Consider the following 22,165-nt stretch of genomic DNA (forward strand, 5'->3'; position numbering starts at 1 on the left):
CTTTACTTCACTTAGCATAATGCCCTCTAAGTCCATCCATTTTGCTGCAAATGGCAGAATTTCATTTCTTCATTTTTTGTCACTGAGGAATATTCTATTATGTATATATACACACACACCTTTATTCATCTTTTGATAAATACTTAGGTGCTTCCTTATCTTGGCAGTTGTAAATGCTGCTATGAACACTGGCGTGCATGGATCCTACTGAATTGATGTTTTTGTTTTGTTCAAATACATATCCAGCAGTGAAACTGCTGGATCACTTGGCAATCTTATTTTTAGTTTTTCTGAGGAACCTCTGTACTGCTTTCCAGAGTAGCTGCACTCACTCACATTCCCAACAGTGCATGAGAGCTCCCTTTCTCCATATCCTTGCCAACACTTAAGTTCTTTTTGATGATGGCCATTCTGATAGGTATGGGTGATATCTCATTGTGGCTTTGATTTGCATTTCCCTAATGGTTAATGATGCTGAGCCTATTTTCTGTGCCTGTTGGCCATCTGCAGGTCATCTCTGGAAAAATTTCTATTCAGTTCTGCCCATTTTTTGATGTTGAATTATATGAGCTATTTATATATGTTGGATGTTAACCCTGTATCAGTCACATCATTTGTAAATATTGTCTCCCATTCAGTAGATTTTCTTTACATTTTGTTGATAATTTCTTTGGCTGTGTGAAAGCTCTTTAAGTTTCATTTGGCCCCATTTGTTTCTTTTTGCTTTTATTTTCTTTGTTTTAGGAGATGGACCAAAAAAATTGCTACGCTTTATGTCAAACAGTGTTCAGTTCTTTGTTTCTAGCACTTCATACACTACCTGACACAAAGCCAAATGCTGGCTAAATCCCCACGTAAAGCAGCCAACAGTTTTGGGGGTGTTTATTGATGGACTGAATGCCATAGACAGGTCAGTGGGAAGCCTGAGTCTGATCCTGGTCCGTAATTATCTAAAACTTTAGGGAAGTTATAAGGGCTTCCCTGGTAGCTCAGTTGGTAAAGAATTCCACCAGCAATGCAGGAGACCCCCGTTTGATTCCTGGGTTGGGAAAATCTGCTGGAGAAGGGATAGGCTACCCACTCCAGTCTTCTGGCTTGGAGAATTCCACGGACTGTATAGTCCATGGGGTCACAGAGTCGGACACAACTGAGTGACTTTCACTTTTGAGAAGTTATATTAACTGCAGTTTCCACCGTGGATACAGAATGATGTCAATGGTGGTAGGAGCAGAAGTGCAGAACACCTAAATGGGCTGCTCATTTCCCACCTGCAGGTCTCTGGTCCGGGCTGATGGTCTTCTTCCAAACCCTCTCTTACCTGGTGTACATCTAGAGGATCGACTGGAACTGCGCAGCAGAGCAGGTACCAGTGCGGGGGCCCCTGGAGGAGGGGAGTGTGTGTGTGTGCATGCTGTGATTCCAGGGCAGGCGAGGACTCTTCCAGGGTGAGGATGGTAAGAAGCCCATGGGCAGCAGGATGCACTGTGACTCGTGAAGAGGCGTCAGACGTGAGAGTGAGGGCCAAAGGAAACCTGTGTCACCAAGCAGGCGCAGCCAGAGAGAGAGTTAGCTTAGAAACTAATGTGTGAGGTTGTCTTGGGAGAACAGTAGTGCTTCCCGTTTTTCCTGATCTGTTGTCTAGTTCTAGTGTCTTAAGGATCTTTGGTCCATGGTTTCCTGAGAAGCAGGTGCTAAGCGTCTGTGGTCAGGGAGGTCTGTGGGGGCAGAGCCTGTCCTGCGGGAGGAGAACCGGGATCCTGACACTCCGGGCGTCTCTGGGTTGAAGGGTGAGCCCTACCGACTGGGTCAGGTTCAGGGTGAGACCTCCCACTAGGGAGGTCGGCCGAGGGGAGGTGTCATGGATACAGGGACATGAGGAGGAGCCGAGGGGTGCAGACTGTCCACGTCCTGACCACCTCAAGGCTCCAGGGCCCTCATGACTGCTCATGGGGACAGGTCATGTCCTCCCTCCCTTTAGTGGTCCATGGAGGCAGTGAGTGTACAGGGCGTTGTTATTTTCATGAGCTGATGTTGGGGAGGACGACAGTGGTCTCTGGTGTTGTGTCCACTGTCACTGTCAGGGCTAAGCAAGACTGTGCTTGGAGCCGAAACTTCTAGCGTAGCTCCCGCAGAAGCGGGACCAGCCAGCATGGCTGTACTTCGTTTACCTCTGACACTTGTGCTCAGGCACAGGTTTGAGCTGGGATGTGAGGGGACAAAGAGGCCATATCCAGCGCCGTGGGTGAGGGGGTGTCCTCTAGTATTCTCACTTCTGTCTTTCCCGCCTGGAGCTCAGTCGCTGGTGCGAGCCCCTGCTGCCTACCCATGTGGCTAGTCCTGCCCTCTGACCAGGAGATGGGCTCCAGGCCCCCGCTGGGGTGCGGCTACTGTGGCCCGTGTGTTAATAGCCAGTGACCGACGACCACGTGGGCTCATGTCACACCCAGGAACGCCTTCACTCAAGACTCCCACGTAAGTAAACATTATTTCCCTTTTCTCCACAGACAGATCTGTCCATCCTGGAGAAAGAAGCACCGGCTGGGGCCATCCTGCCAGACCTCATCTGACCCGAGAGCCAGACCACGCAGCTGATCAGGGCGGCCCCTGCCATGACGTCCTGACAGGGACCCAGCTGATTGTGTAGTGCGGGGTGTCCTCGCAGCGCGAATTTTAATAAGACTCTATACTGCCTGGGGCTGAAATGGAATCATCGCAGCCCCAAACTACCAGTGAGAATGATAGGCCACACGTGCAGCATGGGAGATGAGCTCTTCACCTGGACAGTGGCTTCAGTCCCAGCCGAGCAGGGGAAGGATGCCAGGGTCATGTTCTCATTCTGAGGATTCACACTATCGTCCCGGACATCAGGAAAAGCATTATAATTCTAAGTGAACTTTTCTCCCAAACGTTAACCCTTATCGTGGTTTTTAAGTCTGCATGTTTGGTGTCCCTGGCTGGCTGTGTTCTCTATCCCACCTTACATTTAATACCTCTTGTCTTCCAGGAGAGCTGGTCCTCCAGCAGTGACTGCTGGCCACGGCACACTTGTGGCACTCGTGTGTCAGTGAGCGTGGAGTCCTGTCTCGGGCAGTGCCATGCAAACTTTTATAAAATAAACATTTTAAAATACGTGCTCAGGCTATTTCTAAGTGGTAACTTATAGCTTACTGCCTTTTAAGAAATTTGTTAAACTTTTGTATTAATTAAAAGATGACTCCTGTGTTCTGTCCTGCTCCTTAGCTCCCAGGTGCTGGTGCGTATGGCTCCAGCACCTGCTGGATGTTTTTAGAGCCTTTTATTAGGGAATCTGACCAACCAAACAGAAAAATCCTAAAAATGACCGACACTGGCGATTCCCCAGCATGAAGCCCACCGATGACCTGGAGAGCAGTCCTCCCCGGAGCCGCGCACCTGCCCCCCTCACCCCACCGGAGGAGAGCAGGCAGGAGAACCCCAATACTGTCACCAGGCTGCAGACTACAATGCAGCAGGATAGACAAAGTTCTGAGGTAAGATTCACATAATCGAAAAGTAACCTTCAAGTGTGTAACTCAGTGACATTAGTAAGTACATCCGTGATCTTTATTATTATACCATCCTGTATAGTGTGTAGTGTTCCACTGTCACTTTATTACAGTTTTAGTGCACATTACTAACGACATCCCTCATCTTCTCGTAGGTTCACTGCCCGGCTCTGTAATGGTTTGGAGACATGTGCCCGTTCATCTATGGGCTTGTCTTTCTGCTGTGGGACATACCCTCTGAGTGCTGGGTCCCTATCAGACGTATGCCTTGCAGTATTCTCCCCACCTCCCAATTCTGCCAGCTGTCTATGCACTTTCTTGATAGTGTCTACTCTATGCACAAAAGTTTTTAATTTTGATGAAGCCCATTTTTTTCTTGCTTCCACTTTTGCTGTCAAATCTAAAAATCCATTGCCATGTTGTCAGAAAAAGATTTAAGTGCTGTTGGAATACAGATTATTATAGAAGAAATTTAAAAAGAGACTCTGTGTTTCTAGTCTGACATTTAAGGAGCTTGGCAGTCATCACCTTGTCCTCAAACAAGAGCAGCAGGATTCATGTCTCTTCTGGTGCCAAACGTGAGGGGCTCACACACACCGCAACTGATGCTCCAGACCTTCCCGCACCAGTGGGGCGTCCAATCACTCCACTTGACTCTGACACTATGTGGGGTTTGTGTCAGGGCCCACAGGTTAAGGGCTCAGACCCACAAGACTGCCCTCACTTAGAAGCCACTGCAGGTCCAGGCCACCTGTACTTTTGACAGACCATCTATAAATAGGGAGTTTCTATGACAACCCCCGCCCCCCCCCCCGCCCGGCCCGCACCTTCAGTTGGCTGGAACAGCTTTTAGGGCTTAGGAGTATATGCCCCATGGAAGCAGTACATAGGGAAGGTACAGAGGTGATGGTGCTCTGGTGGTCTTTCTGATAACCAACCGCCCTCCTAAAGCTACTGAGGGGCCCTCAAGGGTCACTTTATTACCGTAAACCCTAAACCCAAACTGCTCTGCACAGTACAGTCTACTTCTCCACTTGTTTTCAGCCATTAGACAAATGGAGAAGAAAACCCCAAGGATGGTGGCTATAATAAACACAGATACAAGCGCTGCTGCAGACGGGGAGAAACTGGACCCTCTGACATTAGCGAGAGGAACCTAAACAAGGCAGCCACCTCTGAAGGTGAGACAGTTACCACATGACTCAGCAACTGCTTGCCTGGGTGTGTGCCCAGACAACTGAACACACATGTCCACACAGAAGCTTCTACGTGAATGTTCAGAATAGCCAAAAACTGTAGGAGGAAACTCTAATTTTCAAAATGCCCCAGTTTTCAATACAAAATTTCTATCAAGTAAAAACTTGAGAATGTATGCCCGTATATCAGCAAGAAAAGGTAACAGAAATCACCCCTGAATGTGCCCAGACAAGGGCCAGAGAAGGAAAGGGACTGAGGCGCATGATGCTTCAACAAAGAGAGAAAATGTCAGCACACAAACAAAGTACAGGAAGCAAGCAGAAAGCCTGGTGCTGAACAGTGCGATGCCTGAAATGCAGGTGTCACTGCGGCAGACTGGAGCAGCAGGAGGAAGCCGAGAAACCTGAAGCAAGGACTGATCTGACACCACCTGGGCATTCACAGCTCAGTTCAGCTGTTTGATGCTGACAGGAGTCAACATCTTACCCCACAGGTGAGAACCACGTCTCCAAGAAGACCCTTCAGATGCCCAACATGAGCAGCCATTTAGGAAATGCACATGAACACTGCAATGAGATACCACCTCACACCTGTCACCATGGCTATAATCAGAAATAAATGTTTTCAAAGTAGGTGTTGGTGAGGGCACAGAGATATCTGGAACTCCTGCCCACTGCTACTAAGAAGGTAAAGTGGTACAGCTACAGTGGAAAAGTTTGGCAGTTCCTCAAAAACTGAAATGTAGAAATACCACGTTATCCAGCAATCCCACTAGATTATACCCTGAAGAATTAAAAGCAGAAACTTGGAAAACAAATGCTTGTACATCCGTGTTCATCACAGCATTACTCACCACTAGTGACTGAAATAACCCGTGTCCATCAGAGAAAAATGGATTTATATTCATACAAAGGATTATTTAGCTATAAAAGGAATGAAATTCTGACACCTGCTACAATATGGATGGATCGTCATAACATTATGCTAAGTGAAACAACCCAGATACAAGAGGACAAAATTTGTAGGATTATACTTTCAAAAGGTTCCTGGAATAGGAAAATTCATAGACAGGATGAGAATAAAAGCTACCAGGGCTGCGGGAGGGGGGAAATGCGAGTTATTATTTAATGGGTGAGGGTTTCCGTTTGGGATGAAAAAGATGTGGAGATGGGTAGTGGTGATAACTGGACAACATTTTGAACATACTTAATGCCAATGAAATCGACTAAAAATTACTAAAATGACATTTTACGCTATATATATTGTAGTACATAGAAAATATGAAAGGCAGAAAAATTAATGCTAATATGTATATACTGTTGTTGTTCGGAAGAGAAACAAATGGAAGAAAAAAGTATTTAAGCGAGTAATAATAGCATGAATGGAGAAGGAGCCGAAGTTGCCAGCCTCCCCAGTGCAGTCAGACAAGCAAGAAATGTGAGGTATGCGTGTTGAAGGAAAGAGACAAGAGCCCCATGGTTTACAGGTGGCAAGATAACCTACCCAGAAAATACAGAAAAGCTGAGAAATTACTAGAGCAGATCAGAGGCTTCAGAAAACTCCTAAGAGACAAGGTCAGCTTTCAAAAACCATCAGCTTTCCTGTATGTCATCAAATACCAAGTGGAAACTGGTTAACGATCACATTCAAAACAGCAAAGACAAATACACCCACAGAAAATCTAAACTCCCATGAGTAAGGCCTGGCGAGAAGCAGGTACAGTCCCCGAGAAGACACATTTGTGGATGCTGTGCCCTCCTCTCCCAGGAGGAGGCAGCTGCTCACCTTTCCTCGGCTCCTCCTCCGGGGCCCTGACTCCACAGCTCTCTGTCCCAGGGTCAAACGTGCTCCCGTTCCTCCCCAGCCCGCCTTCTGGCTCCCTCTCTAACAGCTGCCCCGCACACTTGGGGCTCCCCGGCAGGTGCAGTCACACCTCGTGGGCTGTGTGGCCAAGCTGTGCCAGCCAGCCCCCCGGGGTAAATAATCTGCTGCTGCTTTTGCTCTGCCTGAACCCCGATTGATGCACAGTGTCCCTGAGGTCAGGTGTCACAGAAGATACCGAAGCCCATCCCCGGGGCTGAAGCAAGCTCTTAGGAAAACAGATGATCCTGATAGAGCCAGAAATAGATTTTTTAAAAAGTACTGAAAATTTTTGTCCTGATTAGTCTTAGCGGCTGTTCCAGAATTAGAAGTATTGATATTCTAATTTCATAGCCTGCACAGAATTACCTGAAGTGTTAGCTTCCTCCCACCCACCTTTCTATTTTATCTCGATAGTACAGTCTCTTAGTAAACAGTAAGATTTATCCAGAACTAGGAACTTGCACTCACAGTAAGATTCAGAATACTGACTCCATCTAACTCTGCACAAGATCATCACTGCCCTGTTTGCCCAACTTGTGACATATGGACAACATATTCCCTGCCTCTATTACATGAGGCAGTCATAGAAAGCTCTTTAGCAAAAGGCTTACCACAAAGCAGAAATCCATGTTAACAATGATTATTTTGGTCATTCTTTATTAAAAAAAAATTTTTTAATGGACAGATGTTTGAAGTCTGGTGTCCCTGGGGCAGAAAGAGCAAAATGCACGCCCACACCCCCAGAGCTTGGGCACCTGTCTGTGATCACTAGTTCTGCAGGAGAGCAATAAGCCAGACACCCAGGAGTGGGAAACCAAGTGGGCCTTAGGAAGCATTACTACAAACAAAGCTAGTGGAGGTGATGGAATTCCCGCTGAGCTATTTAAAATCCTAAAATATGATGCTGTTAAAGTGCTGCCTTCAATACGTCAGCAAATTTGGTTAACTCAAGACATGTGCTATAAGATTTCAAAGACTGAATACACAAAATGCATTCCCTGGTGGCTCAGCTACTGTAAAGAACCCACCTGCCAATGCAGGAGACGCGGGTTCAATCCCTGGGTCAGGAAGCTCCCATGGAGAAGGAAATGGCAACCCACTCCAGGATTCTTGCTTGGGAAATCCCAAGGACAGAGGAGCCTGGCGGGCTGCAGTCCCATGGGGTCGCAAAGCCTGAACAACAACAAAGCAGGGAGAATTCCCAAGGGTGGGAAACATAGCAAGACGTTTCCTTCTGCTCCTTGTTTGTTATTGTTTTTAAGATTTACTTACTTAGTTATGGTTGTGCACGGGTCTTCTCCAATAGTGGCAAGTGGGGACTACTCTAGTTGCCGTGTGCGGGCTTCTCATTGGGGTGGCTTCTCTCTTTGAGGATCACAGGCTCTAGGACATGTGGGCTTCAGCTGCTGCAGCCCATGGGCTCTAGAGCACAGGCTTAGTGGTTGTGGCGCACGGACTTAGTTGTCCCACACTATGTGGGATCTTCCATACCAGTGGTCAAACCCAGTGGATTCTTTACCACTGAGCCATCTAGGAAGCCCTTGCTGAATGTTTTTATCATTAAAAGATATTGAATTTTGTCAAATTCCTTTTCTGCATCAGCGGGGATGCTCGTGTGGGTTTTTTCCCCTTCATTCTATTACTGTGGGGGGTGTGTGTGTATATTTGTTATATAATTTATACATATATATATATATATATATATATACGCACACACACACACATGTATTTTCAGAGACCCTCTCCCTTTACTTAGCGGTTCTTAATCTCAAAACGACAACCTTGGAAAGGTCATTTCAAGGATGGGTTTCCAGGCATTTCCTAAGCTTTCCAAGTTCTTTTTAATTGATTTTTTAAATTTTATTTTTAATCGCTGGATAATTGCTTTAGAGTATTGTGTTGGTTTCTACCAAACACCAACATGAATTGGCGATAGGTTTACCTATGTCCCCTCCCACTTGAACATCCCTTCCACCTCCCTCCCCATCCCACCCTCTAGGTTGTAACCAAGCCCCCGATTTGAGTTCCCTGAGTCATGCAGCAAATTCCCACTGGCTATCTATTTTACATATGGTAGTATGTTTCCATGTTACTCTCTCCATATCTCCCACTATGAATATGTTGCTCTGCTTGATGCTCTCTTTCAGGTCTTCTAGTCTCTGCTTATTTATCCTCAATCCTCTTTTCCTTTCTGCTCCTCATGCTGGATAATCTCAACTGACCTGCTCTGATAGAATAAAGAGGGTAAACCTGGACTTTGGCCCCCAGTTTCTGGCACAGAACTTTAAAAACCCTTGGACTTTCCTGAGTGATAGGTGTGTTTGTACCATGAGGTGACACGGAGGGGCCTATAGACATCTACAGCACAAGAGCCCGTCACTATAAAAACCAACCACATACGGACAGGGCTGGAAATTTCAGCCTCACCTCTCTGATCACCCTGAGAGAGGTTAGAGACCGCGGTCGATTGTGTGGCTCATGGTGTAATCAATCGTAATATCTATGTAATAAAACTCCATGTAAAACTCTGGACTATCAAACCCAAGGGAGCTTCCTGGTTGGTGAGCACTTGATATGCTGGGAGGGTGAAGGGCCCAGATTCCGAGAGGAGATGGCCGGGACGCTCTGCATCCTCTGGCCCCCAGACCCTGTCTTAAGTATGTTCTCTATCTGGCAGTTCCTGGGTTGTGTCTTTTATAAATTCACAGTCATAAATGTACCATTTTCAGTGCATTCTGTGATGCATTCCAGCGGGGTACAGAAGGGAGGAGGCTGCAGGAAATGAATTTATAGTCTCCTGGGCAGGGAAGTGTGGGTGTCCTGGGGACCCCCATGTGGGCTAGCATCTGAAGGGAGTATAGTCTGTGGAGAACACTACCCTCTAGCTGGTGGCATCTGATGCTGACTCCAGTTAGCTGGTATTAGAACTGCAGAACTGAGTTGTGGACACCCAGCTGGTGTCAGATCCCCTAGGAGTTCTACTTGGTTCTTATACTTCCCATTTCTTTGCTAGAATTCTCTACTTTTGAGACATCAGGCTCTTGGTTTCCTTTAGCCCTCTGTGCATATTTGAGTCTATTAATGTAAAGTACTTCTCAGAGGGGACTTCCTTGGTGGTCCAGTGGCTAAGACTCTGCACTCCCAACACTGGGGCCCCTTGGTTCAAGGCTTGATCAGGGAACTAGAACCCACATGTTCACTGAAGTTGGAAGATCCTGCCACACTAAGACCTGGTGCAGTCAAATAAATACATACACAGACATTCTAAAATGTAATAGTGTTTCTCAGGGAAGCTCACTGTCTTTTCTTCCTGTGAGGGGTCCATACATTTTTGATTCTTGCATGCCTAGTAACTTTGTATTGAAAATTGGGAATTTTGACTAATACAATCCAGCAACTCTGAAGTCAGATACATTCTACTTCCACTTCTTGATAAAGATAACTGGGTTTTTGCTGTTGTTTACATTTTAAAACTTTTATTGTTGTTAAACAGTATTCTTTATTGTGTATGGACACTGAGTGGTCACCTAGTGATCTGACAGAAATAAGCAGTTTTCGGCTACTCTGAATACTGCTTCTAGGAGTATTCATGTAGACGTTTCTGTGTGGACATGTGTTTTCAATTCTCTCGGGTACACTCTCAAAGTACAACTGCTGGGTCATGTGGTAACTGGGTCTCACTCTGAGAAACTGTGACACTGTTTTCCATGGTGGCTGCACATCTCTCCAAACCTGTGCCAACACTTGTCATCTGCTTTTTATTACTGCCACCAAGTGCATGTGGTATCACCTGTGTTTTCATTTGTATCAGTCTACAGGGTAATATATGAGCATCTTTAGGTGCTTATTGTCCATTTTTATGTTATTTTTAGAGGCACGCCACTGTATAATAGGCCCTTTGTCCATTTAAGACAATTGACTTAATTTTTAAAGCAGTTTTGGGTTTAGAGAAAAATTTCACAGAAAGTAGAGTTCTCATAAATGCTGCTCCTTACACACCCACACAATTTCTCCTGTTATTAACATTGTGCACTAATAAATTTATTGCAACTGATGAATGAACACTGCTACATTATTATTAACCAAAGTGCATAGTTCACACTGGTGTTGACTCTTGCTATCACCCAGTCAGTCCACGGGTTCCTCTGACAAATGTATTTCATTAACCTATCATGGCAGTATCACACAGAGTTGGCTTCACTGCCGAAAAACGCCTTCTGCTTCAGGAACTAACCTCTCCCCATACCCAAGATCCTGGCAGCCACTGATCTGTATAAACCTTCCACAGTTTTGCCAACTCCAGCATGTTATAAAGGTGTAATCATACGCTATGCAGTCTTTTCAGATGGGCTGCTCTCTCTTAGCCATATGCACTAAGGCTCCTCCAGGTCTTCTTTTTACCACCTAGTAAAATTCCACTGTATGGATGTAGAAGGGATTGTTTATCTAGTCACTGACTGAAGGACATCTTTCTTGGCTACGTCCAAGTTTGGGCAGCTGAAGCTGCTGGGCTTCCCTGCTGGTCCAGTGGTTAAGAATCTGTCTTCCAATGCAGGGGTCACCGGTTTGATCCCTGGTCTGGGAAGATCCCACATGCTGTGCGAAGCCCGTGTGCCACGAGCACTAAACCCACACTGTACAGCCTGTACTCCGCAACTACAGAAAAGCCTGCACAGCAACGAAGACCCAACGCAGCCAAAATTAATAACTAAAATAAAAATAAAGCTGCCAGTAACATGTGTGTTCCAGTTTTTTGTGTAGGTGTTAAGTTTTCAACTCATTTGGGCAAATAACTGCACCATGAACACTGGACAATATGGTAAGCCTATGCTTGGCTGTCTGTGCTTGGTCACTCAGTCCCGTCCAACTCTTTGCGACCCCATGGACTGTGGCCCACCAGGCTCCTCTGTCCATGGAATTCTCCAGGCAAGAATACTGGAGCGGGTTGCCATGCCCTCCTCCAGGGGATCTTCCCGACCCAGGGATCGAACCCAGGTCTCCTTCACTGCAGGCGGAATCTTTACCGTCTGAGCCACCAGGGAAGCAAGCCTATGCTTAGCTTTGTAAGAAACTGTCAAACTCCCCCAAGTGGCTCTACTACTTTGGGTTCCTAACAACAATGTATGAACATTCCTCTAGTTTCACATCTTTGCTAACACTGGGTGTTAGCATTCCAGATTTTGGCCATTCTAATAGGTGTAGTGGGAGCTCATTGTTGTTTTAATCCGCAGCTCCTGATGACTCATAGTGTTCAGCATCTCTTCACATGCTTCTTTGCCATCTGTATATATTTCGATAAGGTCTACTCAGATCTTTTGCCCAGTTTTTAAACTGAGTTATTTTCCTACTATTGAATTTAAACTGTTCTTTCTATGGTACACTTTGGAGACCAGTCCTCTTTCAGATATGTTTTTACAAAGATTTTTTTCCTAGTCCCTATTTTTTTTTTGGCCACACTGTGAACCATGTGGGATCTTAGTTCCCTGACTAGGGATCAAATCCACACTTCCTGCATTGCAAGTTCCGAGTCTTAACCACTGGACAGCCAGGGCAGTCCCCCTAGTCCCTATTTTATCTTGTCATTCTATTAACAGTGTTTTTATTGCAGAGCAGAAGTTTTTAATTTTTAATGAAGTTCAACTATCAATTTGGCAATGTCCTTGGGATTCCCTTGTGGCTCAGTTGATAAAGAATCCGCCTGCAATGAGGGAGACCTGGGTTCAATCCCTGAATTGGGAAGATCCCCTGGAGAAGGGAAAGGCTACCCACTTCAGTATTCTGGCCTGGAGAATTCTGTGGACTGTATAGTTCATGGGGTTGCAAAGAGTCAGACACGACTGAGCAACTTTCACTCTATATAAATCAGTCATAATTCCAATGAAAAAATCACTATTCTTGCTCCATTTATATAAACAATCAGGTCAGGATAAGACTAAACTTATTTTATAAACAAATTAGTCTTACTATAATGACATTTGAGAAAAACAGGGTAAATACGGAGAGAAAATTAGGTTTCAGTGGAAAATGACCACACACCCCCTTGGTTATTTTAAGAAAATAAAACTTCAAAGAAAATGAACAAGGCTACCTACCTGTAAACTGGACTGGATCCTGATTATTTTAGTCTCCTCCAATATCTAGCTACAACTGCTCAAACTAACAGCAGCAATTTCTGTCCCACCATTCTAACCTGGAATCACTGAGAATGAGAACTATCCTCTCCCTGAAGCTACAGCTGCATGGCATGGTGTCAACTTCAGAGGAATTGCCACAACAGATCATGTGTGGATAACCCTCTCACCTGCTCTTCTCCAGGCCTCTAAGGAAATTCACGGGATACTCAACTTCACAAACAGAGCCATTCAAACTGCAAATCAGGAAATTAGCCAAATGACAACTGCCATCCTCACTCCACCATCTGAAGATGCTTCAAGCTCAAATCCAGAAATCTTGACTGGATCCCCTCTGGACTCAGAAACTAGGTTTCCAACTCTGAATCTTTTTGTTTCCACAGACATTCCTTTCATAAATGCCTGACTGCTCACACCACACACAGACCTAACTTAGGACAGGGACTCCCACCTGCACCACTGCCTCCTGAAACAGACAGGAGAGTTTAACTGCACTGATTTAGTTCTCAAGACTAGGAGACTAGTTCAGTGAGCTGTGAAACAATCCACCAACTCAGTTCAGGACTGTGAGACCTGCTGGGGGAGTTTCCAAGTGGGTTGAAGGGGAATGAAGGTAGGTGGAACATGCCACCCCCAGATATGCGACTTTGGCATAAGAATCATTCGGAATTAAAGGTACTTGAAAAAACAGCAGATGTTTTTGTCAGAAAGGCACTGAAGAACAATTTAATCTCTGGTCCTCTTTTTGAAAAGAGGACAAAAAAATTCACATGTGAACGATGCCATCCCTGTTCCAGGAAAGGAGTCAAAGCTAAGTGAATCTACACAGACCTGGTTAAAATAACTCTCATCTTCCTTCAGCCTCTCCAGAGAGCTTAGTTACTTTTCTACAACTGCCTCTTTGTTCAAACTAGTAGAAAAGCATGTAGATTTTGCCACATTTTTGCATCTTCATTTCCTTATGAGGGCTCTGATGTCACACAGACCTTACATTAAGTTTCTATGTCTTCTCCTGTGAACCTATATTAATATCAGTTTTATTCTCAGGTCCAGCTGAAAAACCCTAAGAGGGGAAAGGTAAAATTCTGCATTCCCCTACAGGTATGATAACTCCTGGGCTACTTACAGTTTTCGGATTGAAAACTCAAGTCTTCTATTTAGTTTTTTATTATTAGTCCTTTCATAGCATTTTTATATTCGAATACCACTTATTTTTTTCCACAGTTTGGGAATGGGTTCTCAGATAACATTAAAAGCACAACAGTAACAAAAATAGATAAGGTGGATTTCATCAAAATCAAAAACTTTTTGTGCAGCAACTCAATATAACACATACTTAAAAAGGAACAAATCTTTACAAACTTCTCCCCAAAACTGAGGAAGGTGGACTTCCTAATTCATTCTATGGAACCAGCATGAACCTGACACCAAAGCTAGACAAAGACACTGGAAGAAAACAAAACTACAGACTGATATCCCCTGTGAACACTGATGATAAAACCTCCACCAAAATGCTAGCAAATCAAACTCACCAACACAGGACATCCCTGGTGGTCCAGTGCTCAGACACCCATGCAGGCACCACAGGTTCGATCCCCCATCTGGGAAGATTCCACATGCCGCGGGACAACTGAGCTCATCCACCACCACTACTGAGCCCGGGTGCGGCAACGACTGAAGACAATGCACCCCAGAGCCTGCGCCCTGCAATCAGGAGCAGGCCCTGCTCGCTGCAAGTAGAAAAAGTCCACGCACAGCAACAAAGACCTGGTGCAGCCAAAAATAAAATAAATAAATCCTAAAAAAAGTACTCAGCAGCATACAAAAGTTTATACACTATGACCAAGTGGGATTTATTGAAGTGCAAGGATGGTTCAACATAGGAGAACGGGTCAATGTAGTTGACACTGACAACATTACAAATGAAGAGGGAAAAAACCTCATGGTCATCTCAACTGATGCAAAAAAAAGCATCTGACAAAACGCAACACCCTTTCATGACAAGAACACTTAACAAAATAAAAACAGAAGGAAAGAAAGTACATCATGTGATAAGAGCCCATATATGAGAAACCTACCACTAACATAATACTCAATGGTGAAGGACTGAAAGCTTTTCTTCTAAGTTCAGGAGCAAGACAAGGATGCTCAGTTTAACCACTTCTATTTAACACAGTACTGAGAGTTCTAGCCAGAGCAGTTAGGGAAGAAAAAGAAAAATAAAAGGTATAAAATTGGACATGAAGAATTATCTCTGTTCAAAGACAATATATCTTATGTAGAGTAGACCCTAACAACTCCACATAGAAACTGTTAGAGCTAATAAAGGAATCCAGTACTGTGGCAGGATAGAATGTCTACACACCAAAAAGATGTATTTCTATTCTATACAGTAACAACAAACAATCTGAAAAGGAAATTAGGAAACAATTCCATTTACAATAGCATCAAAAGGAATAAATATTTAGAAATTAACTTCTTTAGCCAAGGAGGTAAAAATGGAAACTTCAAAATACTGCAGAGAAAAAGATAAATAAATGGAATTACATCTCATGTTCAAGGACTGGATGCCTTTTTACTGTTAAGACAGCAACACTACCTAAAACAACCCATAGACTCAAAGCCAATCCTTATAAAAATCTCAATGACATTATTTGCAGAAATAGAAAAATCCATCTTACAATCCACATGGAATCTCAACAGGCCTGGTACAGCCAAAACAACCGTGGAAAAGAAAAACAAAGCTAGAGAATCATAGTTTATGATTTTAAAACTTACTGCAAAGCTAATCATAACAGTTTGGTACTGGTGTAAATACAGATATATAGACAAATGGAATATAACAGAAGGCCCCTGAATAAATAAACCCTTGCATATGTGGTCAAATGATTTTTTATAAGGATCCAAGATTATTCAGTGGGGAAAGGACCATCTTTTTAACAAATGTTTCGGGAAAAAACTGGATATTTGCACGCCAAAGAATGAAGCTGAATCCTTACCTAACACCACATACAAAAATTAACTCAAAGTGGATCAAGCCTAAATGTAAGACATAAAACTATAAACCTCTTAGAAGAAAACATGAGGCAAAATCTCCATGGCACTGGATTTCAGAATGACTTTTTGGATGTGACACCAAAGGCACAAGCAAGAAAAGAAAAAAACAGATAAATTACATTTCAAGAAAATTAAAAACTTTTATAATAAAAGACAATATCCAAGAGTAAAAAGGCAACCCACAGAATGGGAGAAAATATTTCTAAATCATTTTTCTAATAAGGGACTAATGCCCAGACTATATAAAGAACTCCAAAAACTTAACCACCACCACCACCACCTGATTAAAAAATGTACAAGGGAAACTTCCCTGGTGGTCCAGTGGCTAAGATTAAAGCTCCCAGTGCAGGGGGCCAGGGTTCAATCCCTGGTCAGGGAACTAGAGCCCACATACTGCAACCAAGACCCAGTGCAGACAAATAAATAAATACTAAAAACCAAAGACGATGAAAGATGAAAAAAGGACTTGAACAGATTCATTTCCAAGGAATACACACAAATGGTCAATAAGTACATGAAAAGATACTAAACACAACTCACCATTAAGAAAATGCAAATCAAAACTATACTGAGAAATTACCTCACACCCATTAATTAGGTAGGCTACAATTAAACAAAACCCAGACAATAACAAGTGCTGACGAGGATGTGGAAAAACTGGTCGCCTATGCAATGCTGGTTAGAATGTAAAATGGTACACCCACTATGGAAAACAGTACAGTGGCTCCTCAAAAAATTAAAAACAGATTACCAGATGACCTACCAGTTCCAATTCTGGGCATGTACTGAAAAGAATTAAAAGCATAGATTCTACCTGTAGAACTCATGTTCACAGCATCATTATTCAAAACAGCTAAAATGTGAAAGCCACCCAAGTTTCCACCAACAGATGAACAGATGAGCAAGATGCGGCACATATTTATAGTGGAATATTATTCAGCCTTAAAAAAGAAAGGACATCCTGACACATGTTACCTGGATGAACCTTGAGGATATTACAGTAAGTAAAATAATCTGGTCACAAAAACACAAATACTGCATGATTGCACTTGTATGAGGTACTCAGAGCAGTAAAAACCATAAGCAGGGAAAGCAGACTTCCAGGGGCTGTGAGGAGGGGGAATAAGAGCTACTGTTTGATAGGGACAGAGCTTCAGATGTTCATGTTGACAGTGCGGTGGGGGTAGACGGTGGGGTGTGGCATATTATGAACATATTTAATCCATTGAACTGTACGTGAAAAACAGTGATGAGGGTTATTTTCATGTTGTGTGTATTTTACCACCATAGAAATTGAGAAACAGAAAAGCTGGTATGGCATTATCAGTTATAGAGCTTGAAAAGGCCCTTCAAATACACTCAATGGCAAGATTAAATCCACTGACAGGGAAATAGTCAATATAAACAAAACTAGATCAGCAATTAATATTTCATAGGAAAATGACCTACTGCCATGGAAGAAGAAATATTCAATATAAGAAGGTAAGAGCACCCATGAAAGGGATGATCAGATTTATACATTTAAAACCCATGATGGAGTATCATCCTGGAGAAGTTTTTACTTAAAACTGTAGCTCCTCTCTTGATCACCAATAGGATACTATAGACCTTCCAAATAACTTAGAAAACATTACTAATATTTATCCACCTGCAGTTGACAGAAAACCATGACAAGGTTAGTTAATATGCTTCATAAAATGGTATAAGATTATCATTTCCAGTTTGTAGCCTGGTCATGAGTCTTCTATTTTAGTTACAGTCTTTGAAAACTCTTATTAAAATTTATGTTAAACGTACATCAACAGCTTAAACCGATTCCACAGTGGAAAATTACTTGTTGTATTTGCAAACTTAACATATTTTTTGTACTGTGCCCTTTACTGCTCCTAAGTCCAGATAAAAGGATTAAAGTCTGAAGATAAACGGTACAGTCACCTAAGGGGTGGTTATGGTCCAACTTAACATCCTGTCTCTATGGACCACAATGAAGGGAGGGAGCATGTGACCTCTCCCCATGAGCAGTCGTGAGGGCCCTGGAGCCTTGAGGCAGTCAGGACGTGGACAGTGGTGGTCTGCGCCCCTCGGCTCCTCCTCACGTCCCTGTATCCATGACAGCTCCCCTCAGCCGACCTCCCACCATCTCACCCTGAACCTGACACAGTCGGCAGGGCTCACCCTTCAACCCAGAGATCCCGGTCCTCCACCCGCAGGACAGACTCTGCCCCCAAGAACCTCCCTGACCACAGACACTTAGCACCTGCTTCTCAGGAAACCATGGACCAAAGATCCTTAAGGCGCTAGAACTAGACAACAGATCAGGAAAAACAGGAAGCACTACTGTTCTCCCAAGACAACCTCACACATTAGTTTCTAAGCTAACTCTCTCTCTGGCTGCGCCTGCTTGGCAGAGGAGAAATTAGCTCCGTATTAAGAGAACACAGGTTTTCTTTGGCCCTCACTCTCAAGTCCGATGCCTCTTCACGAGTCACAGTGCGTCCTGCTGCCTGTGGGCTTCTTACCATCCTCACCCTGGAAGAGTCCTCGCCTGCCCAGGGATCACAGTGCCACCCCACCCCACCCCCACCTCCAGGGGCCCCCGCACTGGTACCTGTTCTGCCGCACAGTTCCAGTCGATCCTCCAGATGTACACCAGGTAGAAGAGGGATTGGAAGAAGACCATCAGCCCGGATCAGAGACCTGCGAGTGGGAAATGAGCAGCCCATTTAGTTGTTCTGCACTTTTGCTCCTACCATCGACATCTTTCTGTAACCACTGTATCCACGATGGAAACTGAAGTTAATATAACTTCCCTAAAGTTTTAGATAATTATGGACCAGGATCTGACTCAAGCTTACCACTATCACTGGCAACCAATCCATCAATAAACACCCCCAAAACTGTTGGCTGCTTTACGTGTGGATTTAACAAGTATTTCCCGGCTTTGTTTATGTCAAGTGGCGTTTGAAGACCGGCACCCACGTGGAGGGCAGACAAGCAGTAAACAAGGAAACAGGACAATATTATGAGTGAGAAGAGCCTGCAAGGACCTGGGCAGAGCACGGAGCAGTGACCTGCAGCCCAGAGTCAAGAAGATGGTTGGGGGGCTCTGAGGGGAGACCAGGGGGCTGGGGCCAGCTGTACTGGCTCCAGGCAGAGGGGAGAGCAGGTCCAGGCCCAGAGGGACCCAGCCTGCACATCCCAGGGGCAGAGAGGCCAGGGTGGCAAGGGCGGGGAGGAGACAAGAATGTCAGGGAAGCCAAGCATTCTAGGCCCCAAAGGTCCAGGTTTGATTCCAAGTTCAGCGGAACCCAATGGAAGGTTTTAGACAGGTGTGTGCATGTACATGTAAGAGACCTGATGCTTCTAAAGCCCACGGTGAAAACTGTCTAACTTCTGTGTGTGCAAGAAGTTGCTGAGAAGCAATACAAACAATGCCTATCTCCTTGTGAGGAGAAACTAAGCCACTTAAATATTGCTATATATCAAAGAGGATATATTAATAAAATTTTATCAGTAACCGCACTACAAAGCCAGCTGCCGAGATTTGAGTTGGAACGTGGTATAAACTGGGAATTAGCCTGCTAGCTCATTCACTACATGTCCAGGCCCCACACTGGCCAGGGGTCCCCCGAGGCTGGGCATTCCTGAACCCCTGGCCGTTTCACTGGAATAACCTCTCGAGTTCAGAAGCAGATGGACAAACAGTTTATATCCTTTGATGGACTAAGTCTAGTCCTAGGAGTACATCCTAAGGAGAGATTCAGGAATGTCATTAGTAATTCATATACCTTGGATGCTCATCACAACGCTATTTAAGAGAGGGAAAACTTACAACATCACTAATTATTAGAGAAAAGCAAATTGAAATGACAGTGAGGTACCACCTCACACTGATCAGGATGACCATCGATAAAAAATCTACAAATAACACATGCTGGAGAGGGTGTGGAGAGAAGGGAACCCTCCAACACTGTTGGTGGGCATGTAAATCAGTGCAGTCACTGCAGAAGAATCTAAGGAGATTCTTCAAAAAACTAGAGTTGCCATATGATCCGGCAATCCCATTCCTGGGCAAAATTCTAATTCAAAAAGACACATGCACCCCTATGTCCACAGCAGCACTATTCACAACAGTCAAGCTACTGAAACAACCTAAATGTCCATCAACAGAGGAATGGACAAAGAAGGTGTGGTGCATATACACAATGGAATATTACTCAGCCTTTAAAAGGAACGAAAGAATGCCATTTGCAGCAACATGGATGCAGCTAAAGATTAACACACTAAGTGAAGCCAGAAAGAGAAAGGCAAATAGCAAATGTTATCACTTATATGTGGAATCTGAAATATGACATGAACTTATCTGTGAATAAGAAACACAGATGGAGAGAACACATCAGTGGTTGATAAGGCGGGTGAGGGAGGGACAGACTGGGAGTTTGGGATTAGCAGAGGTAAACTATTATATATAGGATGAATAAACAAGGTTCTACTGTATAGCATGGGGATCTATATTCAATATCCTGGGAGAAACCATCATGGAAAAGAACACTGCTGCTGCTGCTAAGTCACTTCAGTCGTGTCTGACCCTGTGCGACCCCAAAGATGGCAGCCCACCAGGCTCCCCCATCCCTGGGATTCTCCAGGCAAGAACACTGGAGTGGGCTGCCATTTCCTCCTCCAATGTGTGAAAGTGAAAAGTGAAAGTGAAGTCGCTCAGTTGTGTCCGATTCGTAGCGGACTTTGTCATTCTCTGTTTGGGACGCAGAACTGCCAGATACTTATTTTGGTCTCATCTCCACCAAGCACCGTCCTTGACACCCCAGGAAATACCGTCTCACCAACCCCCAGAGCCTCTGTCTGTACTCAGCTTTACTTTAAAAAAAGCAAAAAGCATAAAACCTCTCCTCTGTTAGACTCTGAGCCCAAGTCTGGCCTGGTGGAAAGCGAACAACTTACACCCCACTGCAAGGAGTGTACTGACCACAGACGTGTTTTTAAAACTGTTAACATCTTTTAACTCCTTTCACCCCACAGTGGATTTGACCTAAGGACCTGGATAACAGAATTAACTGAAATGTGGCAAGTCTCTCCATCACATTCAGGTCTCTTAGTTGTCAGTGGCAAAAAAATTCAATTCTAATGCTGGGTCCCTGACATTTAAAAATTGATTAGCTTATAGAACTGTGACGATGGGAGTTGAAGATGGGAGGGATGGACTGGGAGGAAGGAATTAACAGCTACAAAGTATTACTCGAAGAATGGATAGACAATGTCCTACTGTATAGCGCAAGGAATTATACTCAATATCCGTAACAAACCATAATGGAAAAGAATATTAAAAAAAAGAATATATATAGGGAATTCCCTGGTGGTCCAGTGGTTAGGAGTCTGTGCTTTCACTGCCAAGGGCCTGGGTTTAATCCCACAAGACACACAGCAAAATATATATATATATATATAATATATATATAATGTATATATACATAAAACTGAATCACCTTGCTGTGCAACAGAAATTAACAACATATTGTAAATCAACTATACTTCAATTTTAGAAAACCACACAAAGAATTTGAACAGTTTTAAAATATGCCCAACAAAATGCCATCAACTGATTTCTCTGATTTAAAAAAAATGTTCAAGAGTGGGTGAGGAGTCAAACCTCAGTGATGTTGCCTGATATTAGAATCACAACAGATTCTTCTTAAGATCCTAAGGTCTAATCCTCAGCAGGAGAAGCAGCCCTTGGCTACTCAGGGCATAACCTACCTTAGCTGACACTGGTTCCTGTTCTATTTTCACGTTGGTATTCTGTTCATTGTTTATGTTTAAAAAAACTGTGGTGAGACTCATAGACCAGTTTACCCAGTCCCTTATGAAACATTTATATTGCTCAAAGTTTAATATCAGATCAAAAAGGGTGATTTGCTGTGAACTCTGAGCCAATGTAAACATTGCAACAGTTCCAGAATTAGGTTTTGCCCACACTTTGAAAGTTTGTCTGACATCACTGTGCTGTCACTAAAGGCCTATGTTAGCACTTGTCTTTGCTAGCAACACCAAAAAACGATCAAACTACTGCACAATTCCACTCATCTCAAATGCTAACAAAGTAATGCTCAAAATTTTCCAAGTGAGGCTTCAACAGAACGTGAACCAAGAACTTGCAGATGTTCAAGCTGGATTTAGAAAAGGCAGAAAGACCAGAGATTAAATTCCAACATCCGTTGGATAACAGAAAAGGCAAAAGAGTTCCAGGAAAACATCTACTTCTGCCTTATTGACTACGCCAAAGCCTTTGACTGCGTGGATCACAACAAACTATGGAAAATTCTTCAAGAGGTGGGAATACTAGACCACCTTACCTGCCTCCTAAGAAATCTGTATGCA

At 43.9% G+C, this 22,165-nt stretch overlaps 1 protein-coding gene across 1 annotated transcript in view; it reads right to left on the minus strand.

Annotated features, from left to right (window-relative positions):
• LOC122453934 overlaps window positions 1-22,165 on the minus strand; it is a 26,682-nt gene continuing 4,517 nt past the window's right edge. The window contains exons 5-6 of the mRNA XM_043488537.1: window positions 18,381-18,469; window positions 1-1,381 (exon numbers count right to left, since the gene is read on the minus strand). Of these exons, the coding sequence (XP_043344472.1) occupies window positions 1,245-1,381; window positions 18,381-18,469 (226 nt within the window). The 3' untranslated portion in view covers window positions 1-1,244. The remainder of the gene's footprint in view (window positions 1,382-18,380; window positions 18,470-22,165) is intronic.

Source organism: Cervus canadensis, chromosome 1 (assembly GCF_019320065.1).
Source record: "Cervus canadensis isolate Bull #8, Minnesota chromosome 1, ASM1932006v1, whole genome shotgun sequence".
NCBI lineage: Eukaryota > Metazoa > Chordata > Mammalia > Artiodactyla > Cervidae > Cervus > Cervus canadensis.